Source organism: Carassius gibelio, chromosome A24 (genome assembly GCF_023724105.1).
Source record: "Carassius gibelio isolate Cgi1373 ecotype wild population from Czech Republic chromosome A24, carGib1.2-hapl.c, whole genome shotgun sequence".
In the NCBI taxonomy this organism is placed as follows: domain Eukaryota; kingdom Metazoa; phylum Chordata; class Actinopteri; order Cypriniformes; family Cyprinidae; genus Carassius; species Carassius gibelio.
The window spans coordinates 3,100,948-3,115,834 of record NC_068394.1 but is presented as its reverse complement, the minus strand read 5'-3'; the positions used below and the strand labels follow the sequence as shown (position 1 = coordinate 3,115,834).

Below are 14,887 nucleotides of genomic sequence, written 5' to 3'. Positions count from 1 at the left end.
TTTTTATTTTTTGTAAACTCAATTCATGCAATCAGATTTTTTTTTTTTTTTAACAATTGGAGAAAAAAATATCCCGTAAGGATATTAAATGGTAAACACAGAATACAAATGAGAAAATATCCTAAAAGATGGAAAAGTTTGCTCTGTGTTTGTCTTTTAAGAAAGCATGTAAATGCATTGGACCAATCACAGGCTGACACAGATATTCCAGATGGCTGCTGCTTGATGGAATCATGTTTCACTGCTCGCCTTCTGCAAGTGTTTGAGTCTCACTCAGACCGGCTGTGAAACCGTTACCATTCAGCTGAAGCCACACAAGAGCTGAAAATATCTTCTCGAGGAAGAAAACAAGATTCCTTTGGAGAAAGTTTGCAGATTTCCGGAAGCCTGTCCTGGCTGTTTCTTGTGGTATGTTGACATTTTATGTCACAACTTACACAACACCTGACCGGAACAGCTTTAGTATACGGGTGTAAGTTGAACTAAAGCAAGCGGGTTTGTAAAAAGGGATCGTGACTAAATACAAATGCATGTAAGGGGTTATAATATTCAGAAGTTCGGGGTTGGTAAGTTCCTTATGTTCACCTGTGTTTATATGATTTAAAAAATACAGTAAAAAAAAAACTGTTAAAATGTATAAATTATTACAGTTTAAGTATGGTTTATTTTTGTATTTCTTTTTAAATGTAATTTATTCCCATGATGCAAAGCTGAATTTTCAGCATAATTGTTCCAGTCTTAAATGTCACATGATCCTTTATATTTCATATTTTGTGGAAAGGATTCTTTGATGAATAGAAAGTTTTATATATATATATATATATATATATATATATATATATATATATATATATATATATATATATATATATATAATGTGTGTAATGAAAATCATATTTGTAACAAGATTACAAATATCTTTACTGTTACTTTTGATCAATTTAATGTATCAATGTTAAATAAAAGTATTAATTAAAAGTATTTATATACTATTATATTAATTATTTTGAATTAGTTTTTTAACAATCAGTATACTGTCAGTTTTAGTAATCGTGCTGTAGTATTTTTATTTTTAGTATTTAATATATATATATATAGCTTTATTTTTATTTTAGTTGCAGTTACTAGAATTTACTTCATAATTATTTTTGTCCCTTTTGACCAATTAAAGTTATTCTCACCGTATAAAAATATAAATTTCTCACAAAAAAAAAAAAAAAATAATAATATCTTACCGACCCAAAACTTTTGTTTAAATTATTGCATAACTATCCTGAGTGTGTGAATGCTGTATGTAATAAAGGCACTCTGAGGATGTGTGATTATATTGAGGTACTGAAGGAGCAGAAACTGAGTGGAAATCAAAATTCAAAATGGAGAAGGTAGAGACTTGACAAAAATTGCAAGAACGCTGGACTCTGACAAATGACCCGGTGTGAGAAAGTGTGAAAGGGTGCGAGCGGGACAGCTGAAGGGAAGCGGGAGACATGCAGCTTCAATCGTGCCAAAATGTCACTGCTATTAATACACCTCAGCAACTGCTCTCCAATCAACAGTGTGTGTGTACATCAGGAAGTGTGAGCAAAATGATGGCTTCAGGTTCCTCCTACCTAAAAAGCTTGGCATCTGCCCCGGTTTTCTTACTGAGCTGCATTTCTGTTGATTTTGTTTAGTTGAGAGGACTGAGGAATGGCCATATAGAGCAAGTCTGACTCCAGCAGGCTTACTGAGGTGTCCACACTGGCTTATCTGGACGAAGGGACATCAACGTCAGACAGAGAGTTTGGAGAGGAGCCCGATCTCCAGCAGAAAGCTCTGGAGGAACCTCAGGCAGTGGGTGCAGAAGACACTGGAATATCAGACGTCATGTCCAGGGGTAAGAGAGGTTAATGAGTTCAAGATTTAAATCATTTCAATTTCAGTTTACATTTTTGTAATTTTGTTTTGTGCATTTATTATTTTTAGTTGCTTTTTAATATATATATTTTTATTTTTAAGTGATTTTATTTCTTCAAAAACTTAAACTTAGACTTGAAAATAACTTTTTTTAATACATTTATTTGTTTTTGTTTAATTCTTTGTAATTTTGTAACATGCCTTTATCATTTTGTATTCTTAATAATTTTTCTAACTTTATTTTTTATTTCCTTTTTTATATATATAGTAATTTCAGTACTTTTATAGTTTATTTTCAAATTATAATTAATTTTTTTTAATTTTGATTTCAATTTCGTTTGTTTTAATCTTTTTGTTATGTGCTTTTTCCATTTTTGTTATTATTAGTTTCTATTTTAGTAATTCTCAAAAATTGTAACTTTTTTATATAAATGTAAGAACAGCAGCATGTTTTATTTCAGTTAGTTGCCAACATAAAATTTATTTTCTTTTTTTATTTGAATCAAACTTTTATTACATTTTATTGAAGCTTAAACAAAAAAAAATATATTTTCTGGTTTTATTAGAGAATGTGCATCGTTTAAACGATACTGTAGATTTTGTTTGTGTTATTATTTATATTTATTTAATATTAATTTAAATGTAATATTTAAAAGTGATGTTGTAAATGTATTTTCAGATGAGGAATATCAAATGCATGGCTTTACAAGTTTAGAAGACAGCAACATCCAGTCATGCATCAGAAACAGGTTTCACAATGTGATTCTTTCCATTTACTCTTATTTAAATGACAGGTTGATAGATCCACTGATCCATTTATCTGCTCTGTTTACCACGGTATTTCATAGGTCAGGTGTGTCAGTCACTTCAAGCGAGAGAGAGAAAAAATCTACAGCGTGCTGCCTCAGAAAACGTCACAGGAAACACAGAACAGAGATTAAAGACACGAGGAAAACGAGGGGGACGTGTAGAAAAGACAGAGCAAGAACAAGAAGAAATGCTCCATTACTTTCTGACCAGAAGACCAGCGGCTCCTCAAGATGCTCCAAACCTAGCTCTAAAGATCAAGACAAGTTCTCCTCTACACCAGAGCGAGTATCCCGACCTCAGCAGGTCACTTCAGACCTGTGGGATTGTCCTCAAGATGTTTCCCATCTACGCCTTCAAAAGCTGGAGGTCGACTTCCCTTCGACCTTTGAGTCTCGCAGTTTGATATCAGCCGGTGTGGAACCAAACTCTGACTCTGAGTTTGCATATATCTATGCCGAGAGCATCAAAGGATGCGACTCGACTTGTTGCACGACTCCAGGAGACTGCAATACCCACAATCCTCTTGTCAAGACTGATACAAGCACTGAAAGAGACCCTGAATCGGTTCGGAACAGCTTTGAGGAAGAATCTGAAGACTCAGATTGTGATTTATACATGTTTGCTTGCAGTATAGCAGCTACTGCAGGTTCCAGGTTGAACGCTGACTGCTTTGGGTCTTCACTAGATGATTTTGACTCGACTTGTATTTATACAGACAGGGAAAGGAGACCCGGCAGTAGAGAAACTGAGCAGGGTTACAGCCCAGCCGAGGCGGAGTGGAGCTGTGAGAGTTCATGTTACACCGCCGACTGTGACTCTTACTGTACCACAGACAGACAGACCAGCAGCTCGGATTCAGACGGCTGCTGTTTAGAGGCTCTCGGTCACATAAAATGTCCTGAAGTGTTTTTGCCAGGATTTGAAGGTTGCTTTGACTGCGGTGATGTGGCTGAAGACGTCTGCAGAGATCCTGAGACTTTTTGCTCCAGACGGGAAACAGGTGAACTGTGCGGCGTTGTGACTCAAACGGACCGAAGGCATTTCTCTGAAATTTTCTGTGAGGTGATTAAAGAAGTGACGCAGGAGAAAGACACAGAGAAAATGAATGTAAACGAGGGGTTTCTGTTCCATCCTAAGCAGGTGTGTGCCTCAAGTAATTAATTCGGATTGACAATAGACCAAAAAAAAAAAAAAAAAAAAAAAATATATATATATATATATATATATATATATATATATATATATATATAGACCACTTTATGTACCATATAAAAAATAAAAAAATTATATATATATATATATATATATATATATATATATATATATATATATATATATATGGTACATAAAGTTGGCAAAATAATAAGGATGATATTGATATTTGATATTTAATTGTTCATGCTCATTTAACATATTTTTACATTTAATTAAGATTTGCCATATGATGATTTTAATGTTTTATTTTTAATTTAGACAACCCATACAGTAAAAAATATATGTTAATATATTTTATAATAATATGTAAGAATATATATGTATATAATAATAACATATTTATATAAATATATTCTTATATATTTTTGGATATAAAAAAAAATACACAAAAAAACCCCACAAAATTAAAAAATATACATACATACATATATATATATAATCTTAGGCAGATACACTTTTTAATGTATATGTTTCCAATAAACTCATAATTTACTGCAGTTTTCATGGTGCACATCATTTCTTAGTTCCTCCAGGTGAAGAACTCTGAATATCGAGAGGGTCGTGAATATTCATTTCTCCGTCACATTCAAAATGGCTCATATGGAGATGTGTTCAGTATTCGGGACAAACAAACAGGATTTACATGTGCCGCCAAAAAGGTGAAGATCCATTTCTTTTCTCAGTTACTTATAAGCCTAAACATGTCTGAATATTCGTGCATATTCGTGAACCTGTGACTCTGATTATGTCCTAACTGATCCAATGCACCGCTCTCTTGTGAAGATTCCCCTTTGTAGTTTTAGGTGGGAGGAAGTGGAAACATGGAGCAGGATGGAGTCTCCTCGAGTCCTCCAGCTGTATGGGGCCGTGAGAGAGGGGCTCAATGTGATTCTCTTCATGGACCTGAAAACAGGTGATTGTTCTACACATAGATGCCTCGGAAAGCAATCAAGTCATATCTGAGTCAATAAATGCTCTGTTTCCAGGTTCTTTAGCTCAGTTGCTGAGAGTGAAGGGTCGTCTGTCTGAAGAGCTGGCTCTGTGTTATCATTCTCAGGTCCTGCAGGCTCTCCAGCACCTGCACAGCAGACGCGTCGTACACCTGGATGTCAAAGGTCAGCGGCTCGGGCATGGATTTTCATCACCAAAAAAAAATTCATTCACTGATTGTGTCCCTGATATCATTCATGTGTTGATTGTATGTGTGTAGTTGACAACGTGTTGCTGTCTGAGGATGGCAGAGAGTGTTTTCTGTGTGATTTTGGACTCTCTGAGACACTCAATCAGGGTGGATACAGCACCAAAACCTTCAGAGGTGACTACACACACACACACACACCAGCATGCATGTCCACTCTGAAGTGTGATATATTATGCATGTTGTATTGTATGTGCAGGGAACATTCTGCGTGGCACAGAGTCTCATATGCCTCCGGAGGTGGCGAGGGGGGATCCTCGCTCTGCTAAAGCTGACATCTGGAGCAGCTGCTGTATGTTACTGCACATGCTCAACGGACACCAGCCCTGGACGCGATACTACCCTCATCCACTCTATCTGAAGGTGAAGTCAGCATGCTTTTGTCACTTTAGATGCACTGTCAGTCAAAAGTGTAACACACCTGCTCTTATTGTTTATTAGGACTGTTTTAGGAATAGGGATTGCTTTGATTCTACATGTTATGCCCCTGTCCACTGTATTAAACTGTTGTGCTATTTTCATCAGATTGTGAGTGAGCCACCTCCATTATGGGAGATTCCACCTGACTGTGACCCGCTGACCTGTGATGTCATCAAAGGGGGACTGGTCAAGGAGCCGAGAGAGAGACATTCGGCATCAGAACTGCTGCAAAAGACTGTGAAAGCCCTCAGAAAAGGTGTTTAAAATATGTGATGAAATTTGCATAAGTAATTCTAATGTCAGGACAGTATTAATTTTAATATTGTAAAACATTACAATTTAAAATTACTGTTTTTTTTTATTTAAATATATTTTATGTTATTTGCAAAGCTGAATGTTCAGCATCTGAAAGTGTCACATGATTCTTCAGAAATCATTCTAATATGCTGATTTGCTGCTCAAGAAGCATTTCTGATTATTAGCAACATTGAAAACTGTTTTGTAATTTTTAGGGGGAAAACCGTGATACATTTTTCAGGATATTTTGATAAATTAAAGTTCAAAATAACATTATAATAACTGTACTGTCACTTTATTTCAATTTAGTGCTTCCTTGCTAAAATAAATGACTGATTTAAAAATCTCACTGACCTCAAACTTAAATTAAACTCTTGATTTTATGCATATTTAGTCTGTGGGCTCTCTGGTTCTGAGGAACCATCTAAACAATATTCAGCATCTGTACCCGAGGACTGTCCGGATGTGAACTTGCATGAGACCCCTGTCCCATCCACCGTGGAAACTCCAGCGAAAACACGTCCTCCTAGCTTCCCAGAAGACCTCTCAGCACCCACAATTCACTGGGTGAGCACATGGAGACAGACGGCACCAAACGAGGATGATTCTGACTCCACGACAGAGGAGAGCGAGTGGGATGAAGATGCAGAAAACAACAAACTAAAAAGAGACAAGATGAGCAGCTGGATGGACAGATACTGGGGTGAGGAGGAAAATAATGAGAAACAAATCTGTTCAGAAGATGACAGCGAGCTGGAATCTGATGAGAACTCATCGCAGATCAATGAAAATGTCAACGCAACAGATCAAACAGATGCTGAGGAAAGCAAAACCGATTATTACACTGACAAAAGAGTTGTGTTTGGGGGATGCGGTGAGTTTGACAGAAGTCTTTTAGAGGAGTCAGAGAGCTGGGATGGAGAGATCCGAAGCATCGTGGATGATGAAAAGGTGGAGAGTGATCTGGAGAGTCTTCGAGAGCTTGGCAGCGACGGGGCTCAGGAGTGGGAACCGTTTCTACAGCTCCAGACACGTTATCTCCCGAAAGAAGCTCAACTGAAGAGCGAAGACAGCTATTCGGAGTCTGAAGAAGAGTCGGTCATGCTGAGGAAGAGTGGTGAGTTTTTGTGTGCTGTGTGTGAGCTGGATTCGATTCAAATAACATTTCTGTCAGTTACTACTTTTCTTTCTTTCTTTTATGGACCGCAATAGAGGTTTAACAGAATGTTGTTTTTATTTTCTGTACAACAAAACCGAATGTGAAACATCATAAAAAGCAGCAGTCTGTATGACTTATGCACTACTCTTAAAAATAAAGTTTCTTTAATGGTTTCATGAAGAAACTTTAACATCCATGGAACCCTTCCATTGGACAAAAGGTTCTTTATGATTGAAAAATAATCTTCAGATTATTTGAAAAGTTCTTCACACTAAGAGAAAAAAGAGGTTATTTTAATTATTAATGTTTTTTGGGAGCCAGAATGGTTCTGCTATCACTGAGGAAAAAAAACTTTTTGGACCATTTTTAAGTCTTCTAAGGCCATACTTTTAGTTTGTTTGAAGGAAAGACTAAAATTGAAAGTCACAATGAATTGAACGTAGTGACAGATCCATCCAAATAAAATGTTTTACAAAATTTTTAGGGTGGGACTTGGTTTTATGCAACCGTTTTTGATTGGATATCGAGATGGGGGCGTGGCTCTCAAAAATGAATTAAGTTGATTGTGGAGGGGCTGGGTTTAAGCAGACGAAATGATTGGAGAAATCCGTCATACATCACCAGAGGTGTGTAAATAATGTTATCTGAGAATCATTTTGCCACGTCGGATATACTGTATTTATGGATCAACATCCTTGATCAACAAGGTTCTTTACTGGCGTATGTGGTTCCAATAACCTGTAACATCCATGGAACATTTCCAATCCACAAAAGGATCTTTATAGTGTAAAAAGTTTCTTTAAATGTTTTTCAAGAAAAAAAAAAACAGTTATTTTAAGAGCTGTTCAATGAATGGTACTTTTTGGAAGCCTAAATGGTTCTTCTATGGCATTGCTGTGAAAAAAAAAAAAACTTTTGAAACCTTTATTTTGACCGTTCAACATTTTAATCTACCATTATGATTCCACAGATAAGGAAAAAAGTAGGTTTAGGGCTAGGTGCTTGAATAGGTTCTTAATTTCCCTCTAATTCCCCAATATTTTGCTTGTGATTCACATACACCTTTGCAGCATTTCTGTGTCTTAAACATTTAAGGGCATCAAACAGTAATGTAGATCAAAAGTTCTGATACAGAGTTGCATTAAAGTTGTACATAACTGAATGTCATTAGCAACATTAGTTCTTATTTGTTCTCCACAGAACAAAAAGGCACAAGTTTACCTGATTCTCATGGACCGCAGCCTTTCACTTGCACCATCCGCTGTGACTCTGAACAAGACCTTAGCGAAGAGGTAAACCTGCAGACAGACTCATGTAAAGGTTTTCTGAAAGTTATTGTGCCAGAACATCAAATTAAGCCAATGTTCTTGTTTTAAAGGACTCTGATGATTTAAGCTCGGGGGTATTTTCCTCATGTAGCACCGCAGATGGCCATAGCTTCAACGTGGATTGGTCAGTGTCAACTGACCAGACGCCATCTTGCTTCTTTGAAGGTAAGTTTAATTAGTAAAGTGCAATTTCAGTTGCTTATGTATGTGTATGTGTGTATTGATTTGGGTATGTATGCAGGTCTTGGAGTGGATATATGGGTGGAAGATGTAAGCGGAGAGAGTTTAAAGATCAGAGAGAGACCAAAGGTGAAAATCGGACACGTTGCTGTGGGAATCAGTGAACAGGTGAGCTTTCTCTATTAAGATTTCATGCGAGATGAGATTGTAAAATGGTGCATTAAAACAGTATTTATTTCTTTATCCCAGTTATCTCTGAGGACATTCAGTTTGGCTACATTAGACGGGCGGCTGGTGTCTCCGGATACAGAAGTGTGCGAGTCGGGAATGTGGTTGCAGTGCGTTCCTGCTCCTGATGGCAGTCTCACCTGGGAATGGAGGGTCAGAGATGGAAAACTAGAGCTGCGGGAATTTGATGAACATCCAGATACCTGCTCAACAGTGGCACTCTAGCAAAAGTGACCATTACAAACAAACAGTTTTATACATCTCATTCCATTAATATCTTCTTTTGTCACTTCATGTATTTGCATTTTCAAAATCGTCTCAGCTGACTAAGCTTAATCCTAATGTGTCAAATTGTACAATTATTGTATGATGTACATTGTAAATTTGTTGTGTTAATAGTTTTGTTAGGAAGACAACACTTAATTTCAGTGTTATACATACATGCTTTTAAATAAAATATATAAATATATTTTGTGCATGAAAACAAACGCTATTTTAATGCTATGCAATGTAAGCTAAGGCGTGTACACTGTACAGTGACTACAATAAATCGGAAGTCCTTACTTCCTTATTTCCCAAATCCAACCGGATCTGTCAATCATTCTGATTGGACCCTACTCATAGAAGGCGGGATTATGTATTGTTCTCCTTTTCTGATTGGACTGTTGTGTCTGATGGGCGGGACTTGTCAAGCCGGTGCGTTGAGTTGTGATACGCCATTTTGCAGTGACAGCGGTGCGATAAAACAGTGGAGACAGAAAGCTCGAGAAGTCCCTGTTCAGAGGTGATTTTATTTCGCTGCATACATGATAAACATTCTCACTTTTTGACGATTATGTTAAATTCGTTAGTCATTTATTAAACTGTTTTCAAATCCGTCATTTGAAGTCCCAGCTGGCTGCTCTAATCTTCTATGTGAGTTAGCTAGTCGGCTAATTTGCTAAAGATGATTGGTCCACAAAAAAAGTGTTTTTGCGAAAAAGCCTAACATAACTCTCATAATATGTGTTCGTGCTTAAACTTCTTTTTCGAAACATCTTAAGAAATTGTTCTTGGTCAACAGTGTTGACAATGCTAGCTATCCTGCTGTTATAACAGAGATTTGTGTCATTTGAAATAGCGTTATATTTTGAAAAATTATTAACGTTAACCGTTAAATTAATCTCACTTTTATGTCATGTAGTAATTACACTAAATGTGGACGCCCTGTCAGTCTGTCCAGACACGTCTGATAGAGTTGGTTCATTTTATTAGACATTTATTCACATTTACACTAAATGTGCCTTATACTTTATAATAAACAACCATTACATTTATTTGAAGTGTCTGTCCCAGTTTCCAACAACAATAATGATGCATGATGCATGATTTGATGAAAGTTCGTATATTTAAAGACACTGCATTGTCATTAGAGGGCCTTGTTTTCTAACCAAGGATTAAATGGGGCTTTTGAATTGAAATGTTATGTGATGTATAGCCTCTTTTTTAAATTGTCAATTTATGTTCAACTCTTATTTTTGCAGTGTAAAGCATGGGGAATATCTTTGCGACCCTGTTTAAGGGTTTGTTTGGGAAGAAGGAGATGAGAATTCTTATGGTCGGTCTTGATGCCGCCGGTAAAACCACCATCCTGTACAAACTCAAGCTGGGAGAAATAGTCACCACCATTCCCACTATCGGTACGTCCGAAGGAATCATCTGTTGTTTGTTTTTGCCATTGTTTGGTATCCTGAAAAAGAAGTTTAAGTAGTATACTTATTTTAAACTAAAAATAGGAAAGTATGCTTTTAGTTTAAAAATTGGTTTAAGAAATTGGTTTTATGTACTCCTCATAAATATACTTAAAATGACATTTAAAGGTACAATTTATAAGATATTTGCAGTAAAATATCCAAAAACCACTAGGCTAGTGTTATATATTTTGTCCAGCTGATTACTAACAATATCTCTAATGTTTTCAACTACTTGTAAATCAAGAGAAAATCCCCATTCTAAACAGTGACACGGGGCAGTGCTGTCGACTGTCAATGACGTTAGTTACCCTTTGTTACCTCCTTTACTGATGTAGAAACCACACGACAACAATGTCGTGGACAAATGCGGAAGTAGCTTCGCGACAAACTTCAAATGGAAAGAGATGCCGATCTCGCTCTTGTTTTACTCGACAGCTGAGTTGTATTGATTCGTATCTTTACAGAAAACGTATGCTATAACGATCAACAAGATTAGCATTATGGGGCGTACATGCCAAGCGTGGGGAATCGCGTCTCTAGACCTGCGCGAGGACACGTCTGATCCATAGTCTGATCGCGTCTTTGAATTGACTTTGTATGTAATCTACTCACGCAAATCGTTGAACTCCGTTTTAAATCCATGATTTATCTTTCAGTCTGATTGATTGCTGTCAGCGGTTGGTTAGAAGACAACAAATCCCATCATTCAATGCTCCTTCTTAGCGTCATCAAACCATGCGATTGTTTTGGTAGTGCACCCTCTAGTGGCAGGCTCTACAACCTGTACCTTTAAGTGTACTTGACTTATAAATATATTGAGCTATACTCCTAGAATCCTTGTTTTCATTATTAGACGGTAGAGGGCACTAGTGCACATCTTCTGCACAGAATTTCCAAAAAAAAAAAAAACAAGTGAAAAAGAAAACCTAGATACTAACACATGAAATCTAACATGATCATCTGACACGAAACTGCATCAAAACTGTAACGTTATGGAATTAAATGTCGACCGATGAAGGTGTAATAATTAAGTCAGATTTTAGGTTGTTGCTCGACTCCATCTGTGTTTTGATCATCATTCTGAATCCAATTCAGTCTTTTTTCAGCTTTTTGTTCAAAATTTTATTTCTTTATTTTTATGAAACACATTAAAGTGTTTAAAAAAAAAAAAAAGAATGCATGAAGCTAGAATAAAATGTGTTTGTTTACAAACAGATACCCTGTTCTTTCTTTTGATGTTTTGTATGTTCAAATATTCATACAACAAAATATATACAAATTAAAACCTAAAAGGAGACTTAGTAGTATATTTAAAGTATGATGTAAAGTTCACTTAAAGAAAATGTATGAGTATAGTTGTAGTATAAAACTACTTAACTAGTAGTTTACTGAGACTATACTTCAAAGTGTGCAAAGTATTTAATTAGTAAACCATCAGTATACCTATAAAATCACTTTTAGTCTAATTGCAGTACAGACAAACGAACATAGAGGTAAACTAGTTGTGTATTCAAAGTTTGCTACTGTTACACTTAAAAGTATACTTTAATATACTAGAAAGTGGGCCAATTTAGTTCCAAGGAGTATAGAAACCGTACTCTTACAGGTATACTACTAGAACTCTGATATTTGTATACTTGCTACATAAAGTATGCTTAAAAATATACTTGAACTTTATTTAAGTATACTTTGTAAAATAAACTTGAAGTATGCCACTTTTTGGTAAGGGTTGTCAATCTGACTATCTCACAGTTTGACCTTGACTTGTGCATCACTGTGCACAGAAGTCTTTTGTTCTGATTATTTTCTGTGCATTGCTATGTATGTGTTGAATTTGGGTCTGTAATGCCCATGCTTTAAGCTTATATTCATCTGTTGTGTCCTTTATGTGCTCCAGGTTTTAACGTAGAGACGGTAGAGTATAAGAATATCAGTTTCACAGTTTGGGATGTCGGTGGCCAGGACAAAATCAGACCACTTTGGAGGCACTACTTCCAGAACACTCAAGGTATGAGAGCCAAAAACTATCAGGAGGAATATTTTGCAGTGCAAATGGTACTGTGAGAAAATAACGTTCAGTGATTATTGTAGTAATGATTATTTTTCTGATATTCCTGGTGCCAGGTCTGATCTTCGTAGTGGATAGTAATGACAGGGAACGAGTTAATGAAGCCAGAGAGGAGTTGACGAGAATGTTAGCAGAAGACGAGTTGCGTGATGCTGTGCTTCTCGTTTTTGCAAACAAACAGGTGAGCATCACTTCTCTGAGGCATCTCTACGATATTAAATGCAAATTATAAAAGTAACTGAGATAAATTGGCTTAATACAATTCAATACAATACAATAAACCTTTATTGTCAACCATGGTTGAAATTTACCTTTGACCACACCAGCAAAAACCAAACACTTATAAACACATAACTATCATTATACTAAATCACATACATTTTTGATTAACAAATCCGATTGCAGAAGGTACAAAGATCTTTTATAAATATTTGTCTTTGCGCTAAGCATTCAAAATCGCCTCCCAGAGGGCAATGAATCAAACTGATCACACAGAGGATGATGAGTTGGGTCTTTTAATATACTCTCCGCTTTCCTAACACATCTTGAGGTGTAAACCTCACCCTACTTACTCTGTGGTCGGCCAATGATTTTACTAGCTGTATTAGTGACTCTTGCCAGATTATTTTTCCGTTTACAATTTAGATGCCCATACCATGAAGTTAAATTATAGGTCAGCACACTCTCCACCAATGATTTGTAAGCAATCTCCAATATGTTTTGATTTACTCCAAACCTTTTTTTCAATATATTATTAGTGTTATCCACTAAACTCAATTTACTGTCTATATATGTGCCAAGGTATTTAAAAGGATCAGCTTTAAAACAAAGAATAAAATTTTTCCCTTACCCACCTGATGCTTACATCAGAAGCAATGTGTGCAATCAAACTCTACAGTATTTTAGCACAACTTTAAATGGTCTAAGTCAGACGTTAGTCAGTTTAGAAAAATCCTTAGTTGAGGGCAGTCTTAATATAACTTTGTCTCTGAAATATAATATGTTTTTGAATCTCTGCTATTGGATTTGTCTCTTGTCCATCACAGGACCTTCCCAATGCCATGAACGCTGCTGAGATCACAGATAAACTGGGCCTTCACGCCCTTCGTCATCGTAACTGGTACATCCAGGCCACCTGCGCCACCAGCGGAGACGGGCTCTACGAGGGGCTGGACTGGCTCTCCAATCAGCTGAAAAATCAGAAATGAGCTCATCTACAGCCTCCAAATCTGTGTGTGTGTTGTTGTATGAATGGGTAGGTGTGCGTGATTTGTACGAGAGAGCCATACAAACACACACTGCTAAAGTACTGACCCAGACTTTGACTGAACTCGGTATCCCATGTTCCCCTCTTTCGTTTGGGTTTGGGCATTGCTGATTCAGACTGTGTTTGTGTGTGTGTGTGTGTGTGTGTGCGCGCGTATGTGTGCATAGTTTATCTTTATTATGCATGTTGTTCATGTGTGTATGAAGGCTTTATTGTCTGTTTGCTTGGTTTGGGAATGACCCTGGCGTGCCTTTTATACACACACACATCTCCTCTTATCGTTCCACCTCACAAACCGTAATACGTCTCTCATTGTTTTTGCTCCATACTGCACCACGTGTGGTTTTCACATGGCGAAGAAAGAACCAAGGTTGTCATAATGCACCTGCAATAACTTAGTATTCCAGCATTACTGGCCTGCTGAATATACAACCTGTCTACTTTAGATATAGCGTTTTAAATTGAGACTAAAAACCTGCCCTTTATCTTTAGGAAAAATTGTGGTGTAACCTGTATCAGGTCAGGATAGCTTCACCATCCTTGATCGTTCTTTTCAGTCATTTGAAAATCAAGCTGTTTTATTTTCGGCTCTTCAGCTCCATTTTGGTGAATGTGGGTAGTGGAGTCGTGGGCCGATCTGGTTTCCTGCTGTACACTACCTGTTTCTGGCCGCCACACAGACCCCAAGCACAATCACAGACTGCTGAACATTCCCCTTCCACCAAATTGTTGGATTTGATTTGAATTAAAACAAAACATCATATATTACAAGTTTCTTTGTTTATTTTGTGTGTCCTGGAGAATCTTGCGGGGTTTAAAAATTGAAAGTTTCCAGTTGAGATTAATGCAGCGCTCCTAAAGTAATATTTTCCCAAAGATTATTTTAGATTTTATCAAAATAAATTGGTTGCTTGAGTTGTGTCTTGTAGATCAGAGGTTTTATGAAAACCTAAAAAGTGCTCACCAATGTGTTTTATAAGTTAACTTTAGTTTGGCTAAACAATTGTTCCTTTGAAGTGTATTAAGTGAATTTTATGTAGATGATGTATGTTTAGTTGATGATTTGTGTGTGTGTGTATATATATATA

At 36.6% G+C, this 14,887-nt stretch overlaps 2 protein-coding genes across 4 annotated transcripts; both read left to right on the top strand.

Annotated features, from left to right (window-relative positions):
• The first annotated feature begins 37 nt into the window (after window positions 1–37).
• On the top strand, window positions 38–9,311 carry LOC127945919 (mitogen-activated protein kinase kinase kinase 14-like). Of its 3 annotated transcripts, none has more exons than XM_052542105.1 (15): window positions 38–408; window positions 1,674–1,876; window positions 2,576–2,645; window positions 2,745–3,846; window positions 4,446–4,580; window positions 4,705–4,834; window positions 4,908–5,036; window positions 5,132–5,236; window positions 5,319–5,482; window positions 5,645–5,795; window positions 6,231–6,953; window positions 8,196–8,287; window positions 8,374–8,488; window positions 8,565–8,671; window positions 8,753–9,311. In XM_052542105.1, exons 2-15 carry the CDS (start codon window positions 1,867–1,869, stop codon window positions 8,954–8,956), a joined length of 3,237 nt encoding a protein of 1,078 aa, XP_052398065.1. In that variant the 5' UTR covers window positions 38–408; window positions 1,674–1,866; the 3' UTR covers window positions 8,957–9,311. The 3 variants fall into 3 exon arrangements, with proteins under 3 accessions (XP_052398065.1, XP_052398066.1, XP_052398068.1); XM_052542106.1 differs by lacking the exon at window positions 38–408 and adding an exon at window positions 1,212–1,577; XM_052542108.1 differs by lacking the exons at window positions 38–408; window positions 1,674–1,876; window positions 2,576–2,645 and having other exon boundaries at window positions 3,697–3,846; window positions 4,719–4,834.
• A 94-nt stretch (window positions 9,312–9,405) lies between these two features.
• Window positions 9,406–14,570, top strand: LOC127945953 (ADP-ribosylation factor 1-like). The gene is made up of 5 exons (XM_052542171.1): window positions 9,406–9,515; window positions 10,255–10,410; window positions 12,362–12,472; window positions 12,589–12,713; window positions 13,579–14,570. The coding sequence occupies exons 2-5, from the start codon at window positions 10,263–10,265 to the stop codon at window positions 13,738–13,740; spliced, it is 546 nt and encodes a 181-aa protein (XP_052398131.1). The 5' UTR covers window positions 9,406–9,515; window positions 10,255–10,262; the 3' UTR covers window positions 13,741–14,570.
• The last annotated feature ends 317 nt before the right edge of the window (window positions 14,571–14,887 follow it).